General features: G+C 33.4%; 1 protein-coding gene across 1 annotated transcript; it reads left to right on the forward strand.

Moving 5' to 3' along the window:
* The first annotated feature begins 1184 nt into the window (after window positions 1–1184).
* On the forward strand, window positions 1185–2771 carry LOC126723261 (cyclin-U4-1). Its single transcript, XM_050426589.1, has 2 exons — window positions 1185–1589; window positions 2311–2771. Exons 1-2 carry the CDS (start codon window positions 1255–1257, stop codon window positions 2585–2587), a joined length of 612 nt encoding a protein of 203 aa, XP_050282546.1. The 5' UTR covers window positions 1185–1254; the 3' UTR covers window positions 2588–2771.
* The last annotated feature ends 11318 nt before the right edge of the window (window positions 2772–14089 follow it).

The raw sequence follows: 14089 nt of genomic DNA on the forward strand, positions 1-14089 counted from the left end.
TTGATAATTGATAGCACTTGTTAGAGAGTGCTACACTTTGGAAAAGTTCTTTCATTGAAAACAAGATGCATATAATGTGACAGAATTTCATTACATAAATATAAGTTAATGGGCTTGAGTTGTCCAACAAAATTATAAACACATTGCTTTTGTTGTACTATTCTTCTACTCCTCATGGGAATTAGTCACACATGAATGAAACTCCCATAACTCATAAAATCCAACCCGAATCCAAGCCCACAATAGCCTACAGGTAGGTGCATGCTGAGTGGTCCATAATATTTGAAAGAGAATTGTTATGTCCATAACATTTTTCTCAACAAACTTTAAGTGACATATTATTTCTCCTTGTTATTAGAAGGTAATAAAGAAATTTCAGTGGTGAGTTCAAATTATAACTAATAATAACTTATTACCTAAGATTTATTATTAAAATATTGTAAAAATATTGTGTATTTAAAACTTTTCTACTTGAAATTCTAGATCTGATTTTGTTTGCTCTTAAATTTTAGACAAATCTATGCAGTCACAGTTGTTCATTTACAACTTCTAAAGCTGGATTATTCCTCAGATTACCATTCTTTCCTATCCAAACTTTATTAGTCAAGTTTGTTGTTAATGATCCTTAATTACATGTCTCAAACTTGAATCCAACCCATCAGTACTCTTAAATTCATTGTTTTTTCTGTATGCTTGGAACAATAGCAGCATATACCAATGCTATAAATCAACATAGCAAATCCATGTTATGTCACCCAATTTTTTGGAATCAAAACACATGCTAGATCTCCCAAAAAGTGGGCCCTTCAATTAAAATCACAAATTTCCCACATGTAATCACATGATGGGTATGGCATGCCACCATCACCATAATGTTACAATAAATCGCCAGAAAACCCCAAATTTTTATCAACAAAAAGATACTGATCCACATTGTTCCACCTATGTTCCCTCTTGCACAAGTTAAGTTTTTGAAATTAATAATAATAATAACAATGATTACCCAACTTAAAATCACAAACTTTTAATCAAAAAGAACTCAAACCCACTGAAAGAGACTTGTCGGTCATTATTTAAATTTCTGAGGGTGTTTTGGTCAATCAAAATACCAACCAATTAACGACCACTGCACCTGTTTTTTATTTTTATTTTTATTTTTATTTTTATATATAGACTAGTGCTAATAAACCTTTTATAGCCCAAATTATTCAACAGCAAAATTCAAACACAGAGAGCACTAAAAGTTGCAAAACAATGGCTGAGTTAGAGAACCCAAATCTGATGCCAAAGCTCATAACTTTTCTCTCTTCTCTTCTCCAAAAAGTGGCTGATTCGAACGATCTCAATCGTCAACTCCAACCCCAGAAAATCTCTGTTTTCCATGGCCTATCTCGACCAACCATCTCAATTCAAAGCTACCTAGAGAGAATTTTCAAGTATGCAAATTGTAGCCCTTCCTGTTACATTGTTGCATATGTTTATCTTGATCGATTTGCTCAAAGCCAACCCGCTTTGCCCGTCAATTCCTTCAACGTTCATCGTCTGCTAATCACAAGTGTCATGGTGGCTGCAAAATTCATGGATGATATGTAAGTGTTATAGTTTTGAAGTCAATAATATTGGATGCAGAATTTCAATTCCTTGCTTTTAATTTTCTTGAAACTTAATATTGTATGTAAATTAACGTTTGAAATGAAGTGACAACTTTAAATTCTTGCCTTTTCTTATTTGGCTTTCAAGTTTGTTTTTGTGTTAATATAAGTTCTACTAGCTAGTTTTAGAGCATGTTTCATAGAGGTATAAAATTTTGAAATTCAGGATTTCCTTTATCTGTATTAGAGCATGTTTTGTTTTCTGTATTTGAATGTTTTTCTTCGCAAATAATTGAAACTCTGAAAAGTCTCTGATATTAAATTTTGGTTTTCTATATCCTGCAAAGCTTGTATTCACTTTTTTTGTAACATCATAATCACTGGATATTCTTTGTCGAAGATTAATGCTTCCACGTGTAGATACAAATGGGTACAGCCATGTGAAACCCTGGTTCTTTTACATATTGCCAGCCAAGAAGCATGTGATTCCAGCGAAGTTATATAAATAATTTGATTTGAGGTCAATGAACCAATATTTAAAAAAAAAAGAAAAAGAAAAAAAAAAGAAAAAAAAAAAAGGCCTTGCTTAGTTTCCTATTTTCACTTAATTAAAATGCCTATACTGTGAAATTCATTTTGGTAATTATGTAACTAGTTATTTTTCTTCCCCAATCATATACTGATGTTCTGTTTTTGTTTATGGTTTTGAAATTTTCAGTTACTACAACAATGCATACTATGCAAAAGTTGGAGGAATCAGCACAATAGAAATGAACTTTCTTGAAGTAGATTTCCTATTTGGTTTGGGCTTCAGATTAAATGTGACCCCCAACACCTTCCACATCTACTGCTCCTACCTCCAAAGAGAGATGATGATGCAACAACCTCCTCTTAATCTAGCAGAGTCTTCTATAAATCTAGGAAAATCACTCAAACTCCATTTGTGCTTCAATGAGGATGAGCCCTCTCATCAACAGCAACAATTAGCTGTGTAATTAAGCTTTAAATGCACATCTCAAAAATTCAGTTAGATATAGAAGTAGTAACATTGTCCTCTATCTCATTAAGCTTATGATTTTTGTGTACCAAACTTGCTTTTGATGTTTTTTGGTTTTTCCTTTATTGGACTTTGGAATTGAAGTTATTTTGGAATGTACATATGGAAGTTTTCTCTTTACAGTCTGGCTATCAAAGTCTCATGGGTCATTAAATTTTTTAAAAATTGTTATGTGGTGGATACTTGCTCTTAAGTCTTATCTACGCTAGGATTCTCTTACTTTTTGGGTTGTCACTCTAAGTTCAGAGGATGCATAATAGGCTTATACTTGGAGACAACTTGGATTTTGTGTAGGAAAAATGTGTGGTGAGTGGTGAGTGTAGAAGCTAGTTTGGTGGTATGGGTGGGTCATGGGATGAGAACAATAGTAACGTACGCAAAGAGGACTATTTTGTTGGGGTCATTTTTTTTTGCAGTGAAGACAGTTTGTTCTGTTTCACAGTTGTACAGATTCTTGAAAAGGGAACAAAGAGCATGTGTAATCATGGACAGCTAGGAGAGAGAGAGAGAGAGAGAGAGAGAGAGAGAGAATGGTTAACTTGGATTAGCCTTGCCTATCTGGACCTTTATAATTTGACCCAAAGTTTCTATCAATCTACGCCTAGTTTTGGGCTAGCGGATTAATTCCTGGCCCAAATCCTAAAAGACAGAAATGCCATGGGAAAAAAGCCCTTTTTCACTAAACTCATGATCTTTTGAAAAAGAGCCTTCATTTTTTAAAGATGAATTCTACAATGCACACTTTTTTCCCCTCTCTTTATTTATATATATATATATATATACTTTTTTTTTTAATAATAAACAAACAATTAAGATTAGACATATATGGTACTATATACCACAAAATCGGCAGTAGTAAGAGCATCATCCTTCTATTTATAAGATTATCCTTTCATATGTAGAATATATATATATATATATATATATATATGTATATATAAAATAGTGATCCTTCTAAAATATCATTTTATATAGTAATAGTGATACAACTTTTTTATAGAATTTTCTTTTCTTTTTCTTTTTTCAATTTTATAAAAGCTAAGGATAATATAGGAAATTGAATTTTCTCTATTGAAAATTTTCATATGTTTTAGAATAAATATATATATATATATATATATATGTATATACATATATATATATATATATATTTAAGTTATCGTTTTTATAGGATGGAATGAGTCCATCTTTTGTGTAAAATACACTAATAGTCGATATCTTCTTCTTTTCTCCCAAAAAGATGCAAGACTTACTAAAGATTTTGGCCACTTTAGGTGACATTTTCCTGACATTGGCTCAATTCCCTTACATTTTGATAGTTTGAGGCAAATTCAAACAACTATGCGAACTTTCCTTTTCATTTTTGAGGAAAATATGGAATTGAAACGATTCTAGATTTGTCAACTAGTTTTCCTTATGCCTCCTTTTAACCCAAGAAAAAAAACACCCCTGCCACCCCCCCCCCCCCCCCCCCCCCCCAAAAAAAAAAAAAAGCAACATATTCGGATCTTGAACTTATGATCTTACCCCACCTCGTACTTATTTTAGAAAGAAATGTTATATGTGAATAGCTTTACAACTTAATAGCACTGCCTAATCTTTTTATAAAGAGAATTAAGGTTCTTTTTTTTTTCTTCCTACTTGTAATAATTAAATTATCAAAAAAAAAAAAAAAAAAACAGCATTTGATTTAAAACTCATTGGTCAAATGCACATACCACCCTGACAATCACAAATTAGGGTACATATGACACTGGATTTATAACTTTTTTTTTTTTTTTTTTTTTTTTTTTTTCTATGTAAAGTCCATGCGGAGACTGGATCAGATCACCATCTTTTCTTTTTGTAAATCTACTTTGAAGTTTGAACGGCTATAATCCTTTAATTCATAAACCTATTAGGAATTATACTTTTTTTTTTCCTATAGATTTTCTTCTTTGGTCAATAATAAACAAGGACCTCATTGGGGTTGGCTTTATAGGCCCACTCAAAATAGTAAACTCTTCAGGCAAATATCTTTATCTAAATGCCCGGGAAATCATTACAAAAAATCCTCAGACAAATTGCTTTTATTGGTAATTGATCAAATAAATTCCGACATAAGCATCATAAGCAACATTAAAACTTTATGATATGTTTGAAAATGTGCGGGAATCTGATCTAAAAGAAGATGAACCTATCTTAACTATTTGTGTTGGATTAGTAAAAAGAGGTTTGTTTTTGAATCTTTCATTCCCAAATTTTCATCTTCGACTGTAAACTTCGGTGAAAGGAATATTATGTCTTTGTCTTTGATGCCAAAACTTCAAAATAGATAAACCCTTCTCACAGCTTGCCCTTCTATCTTAGTAAATAGTCAATGTCCAACATTTGACTGTATGCACTCAAAATAAACTTCTTAACTACTTATTTTTATCTGGATTTTAAAAGTTAATAAAATCCTTTGATTAAATCATTTAACTTTATTTTCGTTTAATTGAATCATTTAAGTTTTAAATTTATTCAATTTAGAACTTTCATCAAATTCTGCTAAAACAAATTTCGTTAAGTATGCAATTAACTAATAAAAAAGATATTTCGAAAAAAAAAATTCTCATACAAAAAATTTATATAATATATATATATTTTTTAATTTTATATAGTTTTTTCATGTGAGAAAAATATTTTTTTAATGGAATATTTTTTTAATGAAATTGGATAAAATTTCTGAATTAGAAAATTAGATGAATCAATTAATCTAAAGTATATTTAGAGAACTGAAATGAATTTCAGTCAAACTTAGAGGGTACAATTTGTATTTTAGTCTTAAAAATTTGTAGTATTCCTAGTACCACTTAAAATTTATGTATTGTTGTTTAAAAAAAAAAAAAAAGCCAAAACCTTTATGTATTCAGAGAGAGTGTAGGAGGCAAAAAATTAATTGGGCCAATTACTATATGCCATGTCAAAATTTAGTGACAAATTCAAAATTTATGTGTCATTAAATTAATTAAATCAAATGATGACATGTGTCATCCAAATTGACATCACATTGGCATATTAAAATTTGCCACATGTGATTTGGCCAACAAAATAAAGATAAATTTCCTATTCAAAATTGATGGGTAATTATTTTTATTAAAATAACTAAAGAAAATAGAGATAATTATCTACAAGTAACAAATTATGGCAGGACTCTTTGTTGATTATTATTTTTATCAAAATAGAATATATATCATAATAGATAAATAGAGATAAGTATCTAATAAGTAAAATATGGGCCAATTAGAGTCTACTACTTATCTTCAAATTGATCAATTCAAAGTGGGACTAATCCTCTGAAACCACTATAAATAGAGACACCCCACTCTCATTCTCTACCAAGTTTTCAAGAAACCAAAGCTCTGGAGAAATTTTGCCTTAAGAACAAATGAAGAACATTCAAAGAAATTCACTTAAATCATTCTTCCAAGAGTTGAAGTTCTATTAGAATCAAGCTCAAGAGCCTCCATAAGCTTCAAAAGTTCTAAATCGTTGAACTTCAACGGATCAAGCCTCTGAAGCACTAAAGAATTTCAACCCAAAATCCAAGAATCTTTGAAGAACTTGAAGAACATTTGAAAGACTTGAAGAGCAATAAATCTTTAACAAGCTTAAAGCCAGAGATTCGTTATGAAGACCATTTGATTTACCTTCCCCTCAAAGTGAAGAAGATTTCTCATTTGAGTCAAGATTACAAAGAAGATAAAATCAGAAGATCACTATTTTGTAAAAGAGTCAAAACAGAGAATTGTACTCACTATTTGATTAATGCAAAATTATATTTATGAAATACTTTTCAATTGTTTGATTTTCAAACTTGAGAAAATTTTGTGTTTACAAATTTCTGGCATGCCTAATGGGACCGTCTCTACCTCTCATCTCCTCTTCATCAACTTGTCATATCTTTTGAACCATGCACCCGAGTGACTAATTATTGGAGAAAAATGGGCAATCTTGTTTAGTCCTCGATAGAGACTAGCTAGAACTAGTATGGCTAGACTAACAGGGCAACCTGCTGCCATGAAACTTGCAATCTTGAAGGTTCCAAGGCGAATTGTATTGAGATCTTCACTTGACAAAACAAACGTGTAGAGCCAACAAGATAGTAATGCGGCTAAGTAGGTCTCTTCCCAAAGTTCATCTTCAACCTTGAGATTGACAAAAGGACATTTCCCATATTTGGACCAACCTTGAACTTTATTAAATAAACCATCAAGATTATGAGTCTTGATAGGATGACTTAACCTCTTTGTCCTCCAAGCAAGGTGGTTTTGAATATTTCTGTTCACTTCTACACCAAAAGCTGACCCAATCACTCGCCAAAACACACAAATCCCCTTCCTTTCTAGTATTAAGGTAATGAAAAGCTGCAAATTAGTGCCGACAATGCTTTGGAATGAACCTCTGTTCCCCGTCATTTCTAGTCAACTCCTCACAGCAAGGGATGACTTTGTCATAAAGAGGACCAACAATAGGGAGCCTGCCAAGTCGATACAAATCCCAAAGAAAGATAGACATCTCGCCTAGTGATGTGTGAAGGGTGTTGGTATATGGGCACCATGCTTCACAACATGATCGCATTACATCAATACTTCGATCATATGTATAAAGAGATGCTAAAATTGCGTCATAGATACAAGTCTTGATAAGAGTCCCCTTGCTTCTATAAAGGACATCTTCAAGCCATTCCCAATATAAAGGTATTTAACTACACTCTCCATTGATCTTGAAAAGAGCATCCCAACATGTTTTGCCTGAAATAATACGGTGGCCATGTTTCACAAGAATTCTTTGGAGTCATGTTAACTAATGACTCTTGGTCGCCATATTATTTCAGGCAGAATGTGTTGGGGTGCTCTTTTCAAGATCAATGAAGAGTGTAGTTACATACCTTTATATTAGAAATGGTTTGAGGATGTCCTTTTTAGAAGCAAGGAAAATCTTATCAAGGCTTATATTTATGACGCAGTTTTAGCATCTCTCTATACATATGATCGAAATGCTGATATAATGCGAACATTTTGTGAAGCATGGTGCCCACATATCAACACCCTTCACACATCACTAGGCGAGATGTTTATCTCTCTTTGGGATTTGTATCGACTTGGTGGGTTCCCTATTGTTGGTCCTCTTTATGATGAAGCCATCCTTCTTGTGAGGAATTGACAAGAAATGACAAAAAATAGAGGTTCATCCCAAAGAGCTGTGAACACCTATTTGCGGCTTTTCATTACCTTAATACTAGAAAGGAAAGAGATTTGCGTGTTTTGGTGAGTGATTGGGTTGGCTTTTGGTGTAAACGTGAATAAAAACATTCAGAACCACCCGCTCGGAGGACAAAGAGGTTAGGTCGTCCTATCAAGACTCATAATCCTGATGGTTTATTTAATAAAGTTAAAGGTTGGTCCAAATATGGGAAATATCCTTCTGTCAAACTCAAGATTGAAGATGAACTATGGGAAGAGACCTACTTAGCTGCATTACTATCTTGTTGGCTCTGCATGTTTGTTTTGCCAAGTGAAGATCTCAATACAATTTGCCCTAGAACCTTTAAGATTGCAAGCTTCATGGTAGTAGGTCACCCTATTAGGCTAGCCATACTAATTCTATTGAAGACTAAACAAGATTGTTCATTCTTCTCCAACAATTAGTTGCTCGGGTGCATGCTTTCTCATACAATCTACATCTTCAAGATCGTCTTCATCTTCAAGATCGAGTGTCTTCATCTTCAAGATCATGCATGGACAATCTTCATTTTCAAGATCGTCTTCATCTTCAAAATCGTCTTCATATTCAAGAGCGTTGCATTGGTAGAACTTCAATACAAGATGACAATGAATGCGCATCCTTGCATGGACTATCTTCATCTTTAAGATCGTTGCATCGGTAAAGCTCCAATGCAAGATGCCAATGAATGCACATCCTTGCATAGACAATCTTCATTATCTTCAAGATCGTCTTGATCGTTGCATTGGCAGACCACTTGGCTTGGGGGACAAAATAAACTCTGGCAAGATCTTCGTCTACAAGATCATTGCATCGGTAGAGCTCCAATGCAAGATGCTAATGAATGCACATCTTTGCATGGACAAGTGCCAATAAGTCACCATATGACATGTTCTAAACCGACGCAAAACAATACAAAACAAAAAAGTAGACATGCAAGAAAAGAAATTCACAAATAAGAAAGCTTTTGTACAAGAATGTACATCCAAAGATTTGGGTGAAGGAACTCTTGCAAAATTTGAGGCTAAATTATTCTAAGATGGACCCGTGGCTGCACAAAAAGGGGGGCAAAGAATAAATTAGACTCATATTAAAAAATGAAAAGAGCAAAAGGAAGATAATCAACCAATCTAACTGAATCTCATATATCCGTATGTATTAGAAGGGTCCCAGAAGTACTGTTCATGCCATATTGAACCCAAAAAAAAAAAAAAAAAGCATAGAAAGCAGAATCAAGATAAAGTGAAAAAGATAATTGTCTCATACTTGAAGAGAGAAAGAACCTTTGAAGAAGAAAGGAATATGTGCTTAGCAAGAAGAGTATCTCTAGCGCTTTGTGATATGCCACGATCTGAAGATGAAAAGAAGAGTGACAATGAAAAGCCAGCAAAAGAGAAGAAAAAAGAATAAAACCATGAATACGGTTTATAAAAATATATTATGTTACCTCATTCATTGAGAAAGAAGAAAATATATATTTTTTTTTTACTTTTTTTCTGCACTCACGCACTACACCAGAGAAATTGCGAATTCTGTTCTTTGCGGCTGTGACTATCCCTTTTATAGGGCTGGTTAAAGAGAGTTTAATTCCAACTAGAAGTCATTCAGTCAAGACGAATTTAACTAGGGGAAGAAGTCTTTTGCGGTAAGGATAAAGCTTCAGGAGTACTAATATCTCAGTTAGTAACTTAGTATTAGCCTACGGGTATTTTGAGTTTAAGTAGGACTCTTCGAAAGATAAGAGTTTAAATCCTTACTCATTTTTGGACTTTGGCCGTTCATATCAGGCGGTTTGACTTGGAAAAAGAAGTCCTCCTCGGAATGAAGTTGTCCAAAAGAATACTATCCAATATCCATTATTAATATTAACGTGGAGAATGTTGGCATAGAACTGTTTGATGGTTATTCAAAGTACTTGTCTAGTCAAAGACCAATTTGGCTAGGAAAAGGAGTTGAAATTATGGGGAGATTACTCCTTTATCTGATGGTTAGGATCTTGGAACCTAGCTAGCAATACAAGCTGTTCACCTGTTATGAGGAGTCTTTATTATTCTATAAAGCATTACAAGTTAGTTTCCTGTTTAGAGTGAAGATCTGAAAGGGTGAAAGATACTTATCCGAAATCCAGTCCTATTAGAACTCTATGAATGAGTAGCATTAGAACTCTTTTGAGTCTTGATATACCTCGGCCAAGGGATGTGAACGTGGCTACTATACATTAGACGATTCCTATATTAAGGGTGCTGAAAACAATAGAATAAAAAAGTTGTCGAGTCTTGTCCACTCTCTACGCTTAAAACTGGAGACGTGTCCAAGACTGGAGGGGGCATTTGTAGGAGGTAAAAATTTAATTGGGCCAATTACAACAATATGCCACCAAATTTATGTGTTATTAAATTAATTAAATCAAATGATGACATGTGTCATTCAAATTGACATTACATTAGCATATTATTTCTACATGTCATTTGGCCTACAAGATAAAAATAAAATTCTTATTCAAAATTGATGGATAATTATTTTTATTAAAATAACTAAATAAAATATAAATAATTATTTACAAGTAACAAATTATTGTAGGATTCTTTGTTGATTATTATCTTTATTTAAATAGAATATTTATCACAATAGATAAATAAAGATAAGTAAATTTTGGATCAATCAGAATCTATAACTTATCTTCAAACAGATCAATTTAAAATGGGACTTATCCTCTGAAACCACTATAAATAGAGGACACCCAACTCTCATTCTCCACCAAGTTTTCAAGAAGCCAAAATTCTGCAGAAATTCTGCCTCAAGAACAAACGAAGAACATTCAAAGAAATTCACTTGAATCATTCTTCCAAGGCTTGAAGTTCTATTGGAATCAAGCTCAAGAGCCTTCATAAACTTCAAAAGTTCTAAATCATTAATGAACTTCAATGGATCAAGCCTCTAAAGCATTGAAGAATTTCAACCCAAATCAAAGAATCTTCGAAGAACTTGAAGAACATTTAAAGACTTGAAAAACTTGAAGAACAACAAATCTCTAACAAGCTCAAAGCCAGAGATTAGTTATGAAGACCGTTCATCTACCTTCCCTTCAAAGTGAAGAAGATTTTGTGTTCGAGTCAAGATTACAAAAAAGATAGAATCAGAGGATTATTCTTTTGTAAAAGAGTCAAAACAGAGAATTGTATTCACTATTTGATTAATACAAAATTATATTTGTGAAGCATTTTTTAATTGTTTGGTTTTCAAACTTGAGAAAATTTTGTGTTTAGAGAGAGAGAGAGTAATGGACCAAAGTGGACCGAATAGACCTAATTTGATTGAATGTGCCAAACTAAACTGAATTGGTTCGAACTAGACCAAATTAGTCCGAAGTGGACCGAATAGACCAAACTAGACCCAAATAGACAAAATAGTAAGATGTGGACTGAAATGGACCGAATATACAAAAGTGGATTGAAGTGGACCAAATTAGATTGAATAGACTGAATGAACTGAAGACTAAAATGGACTGAATTGGACGAATGGACCGAGGGGACTAAAGTGGATCAAAGTAGATTATTGGCTTTTTTTTATTTATTTTTTATTTTTTTATTTTTTTAAAGAGTTTCAACCTATGACGTCCGCTCCTGATAATAACTATTTATTATCAGATCAAGACACCAATTAGTTTTTGGTATAGGCGGTGATTGAACCCCAAATCTCTTATTCAAGCATCAGAGACTTTACCAGTTAAGCAAACTAGATCCCACAAGTAGATTATTGGCCATGATTCAAGAAATTTCCTCTTTAACTCTCTTCATAAATAGAGTTTCAATTCCTATATAAAATTATTTAAAAAAAAAAAAAAAAAAAACCAGTTTCATTTAGTTGAAGAATTTATCTATACGTATGGCTTCTCAAATTGCAAAGCCGATCTACGTTGTCAACTCACATTTCAAGCTTCGGCACAGCTGTTTAACACACCTGAGTCCATTTATGCTGTTTCTTTGACATTGCTGAGGTCTCTACTTTCCCACTTTGTCTTGAACATTCTCACTTCTCACTTGTAGAATAAGTACCTGTACCTTCAGATCTAATAATCCCCTGGACCACAAAGTGTAGCTATGTAGTATTCCCATCATTTTCCTTTCTATATATCTTCATTATTTACGAGTGAATCAATATGTAATTTTCGAATAATCAAAAACTAAGATAGTTTAGCACTGAATATCGCCAACCAATCAAAGCTTTAAAACTTAGCCAAGCAGTTTGCTAACAATGTCGATCAATATGAGACAACAGTCTTTACCAACCAATTTATGACAAAGGAGGGGCCAGAAACAGTATCTTCTCTTACGATTTAAATTTTGGAAATGGCCCAAGGATAATATGGATTCCAATATTGGAGGGAGAATATTATCCTATCCTGAGAACAACTCATGGAGTTTGAGGAATCATCGACTGTTCTTTAAATCATCACTTACAACCTGACAAAAAAGAAATCTAAGGCTTGAGTACGACAGGTCAAAATTCATGAAATCTAACACAGACTTCAAGATCTGACTGTAAAGATTTCAAAAAATCTATCGCCAAAACAAGTACTCACTCATATATATGTTAGTATATTATATATATGCTCAAGACACCAACTCAGTTCCCCTACCCAATTTTTCGATCATCAAAAAAGAAATCATTAACCTCAAAAAGGACAGAACAATTATAATAGTATCCTAACGCTAGCTGCCCCTTGAAAGGGGTCGCTAGCATTGGTGGCGCTATCCTTATCCGCCATGTCATCCACCTTCTCAGCATTTTTCATATTTTTCTGATTTTTGCGCTGCTGTTTAGTTCCTTTTCTGAGATCCGTTTTCTTCCAATTATATATTTATGGAAATCTCTGGATGTCTAGTTTCCATTAGTTATAGACTTGTTCAATTTGGAGTTACGGTCGTCGAGATATCGCACTTGAAAGGGAGGTGACGCAAAGTTGAAAATTCTGAGCATCTTTCCTTGAAAAATTCATATCTTTTAATCCAGAGCTGATATCATCAAGCCCTTTTGGTGGAAATTAGCTAAGACCTTGTTCTTGAAGATGGTCTAGCCCGTTCGTTCCAGTTCTTGCCCAATCTGTACAGTTTATTATGTGAAGCTGGGTAAAAAATTGTCAGTTTTCTTGAAAAATGCAATGGAAACTTTATTAGGGTTTCAGTATTTTTGTGATATTTCATCCATTTTAACTATGATTTTGGCCTTTAAACTATCGTTTCAAAGGGAAAAATATGCCCTACGAGACGATCCAAAATCCAACACAATCAAACGATCGGATTAAAAAGTCAACTTTTTTACCACCCCCGATTAGGGTTTTAGTAAGATTTTTCGTAAAATGGGTTTTTCAAATGTTGTGAATTTTTGATTTACCATTCAAACATTTTGTATTTATTTTTGCCCTTTTTGGCTTTGAGTCTCATGTTTTTTGCTCCATATCTATTTTTTTTTAAAAAATTTGGTCTTTGTTTTGACATGTGAATTGGAGCTGGACAAAATATGGTATCGACAATGTGCATACAATTCCAGTTGATAGGTGTATATTCTTATATGCTCTTATCACCGGTGCTTCCGTGTGTCTTCTCTCTTTGTTCATCAAAAAATTGTTGAGGTCCATAGGAATAATGCTAAAAAACAAAGATTCAACTTTCCTGTTTCTATCCTTAGGATTTTAGAATACCTAGAGTCTGAGTGTCCCTCCTCTTCTGAGCTTGTTCATTAGATGGAACCTCTAGGAGCTACTTTTCTAAATCTGCACAATGCACAAAAGAAAATAGTAGAACCAAGTGAAGGAACAAGAAAGAGACAGTGAGTGGAGCCTTCACATGAGGATATGCATATTGATCCTACAGCTGATGTTGCTGATGAAGAAGAAGAAGATGTAGATGTTGCTACTGTTGCTAGTCCTTCTGGAGCTTCTCCTTCTTTCCGCTCCATGCTTGAGAGAGTTCTTGAGACGCAGTCATCACAGCATATCATAATGGAGACATTCATGATGACACAAGCAGCTCATAGACAGCTTTTGGACTTCTTGATATCTAATGTAGCTGCTTTGAGAGTTGATTTTAGCAAGTATATGAGCTCTTTTCCACCACCTCCACCCTCGGATGATTAAGATGATTGCCTTTGGCAATACGTAACAAAAAGGGGTAGTAGTAGTGAGGAGAGTTGT

The sequence above is a fragment of the Quercus robur genome, chromosome 4 (assembly GCF_932294415.1).
Source record: "Quercus robur chromosome 4, dhQueRobu3.1, whole genome shotgun sequence".
Taxonomy (NCBI): Eukaryota; Viridiplantae; Streptophyta; class Magnoliopsida; order Fagales; family Fagaceae; genus Quercus; species Quercus robur.

Bases quoted from the DNA above. Each gene is read 5' to 3' on its own strand.
- LOC126723261 (XM_050426589.1), top strand. From the start codon at position 1,255: ATGGCTGAGTTAGAGAACCCAAATCTGATGCCAAAGCTCATAACTTTT. The intron at 1,590-2,310 runs GTAAGTGTTATA...TGAAATTTTCAG, and splicing joins GCAAAATTCATGGATGATAT to TTACTACAACAATGCATACT.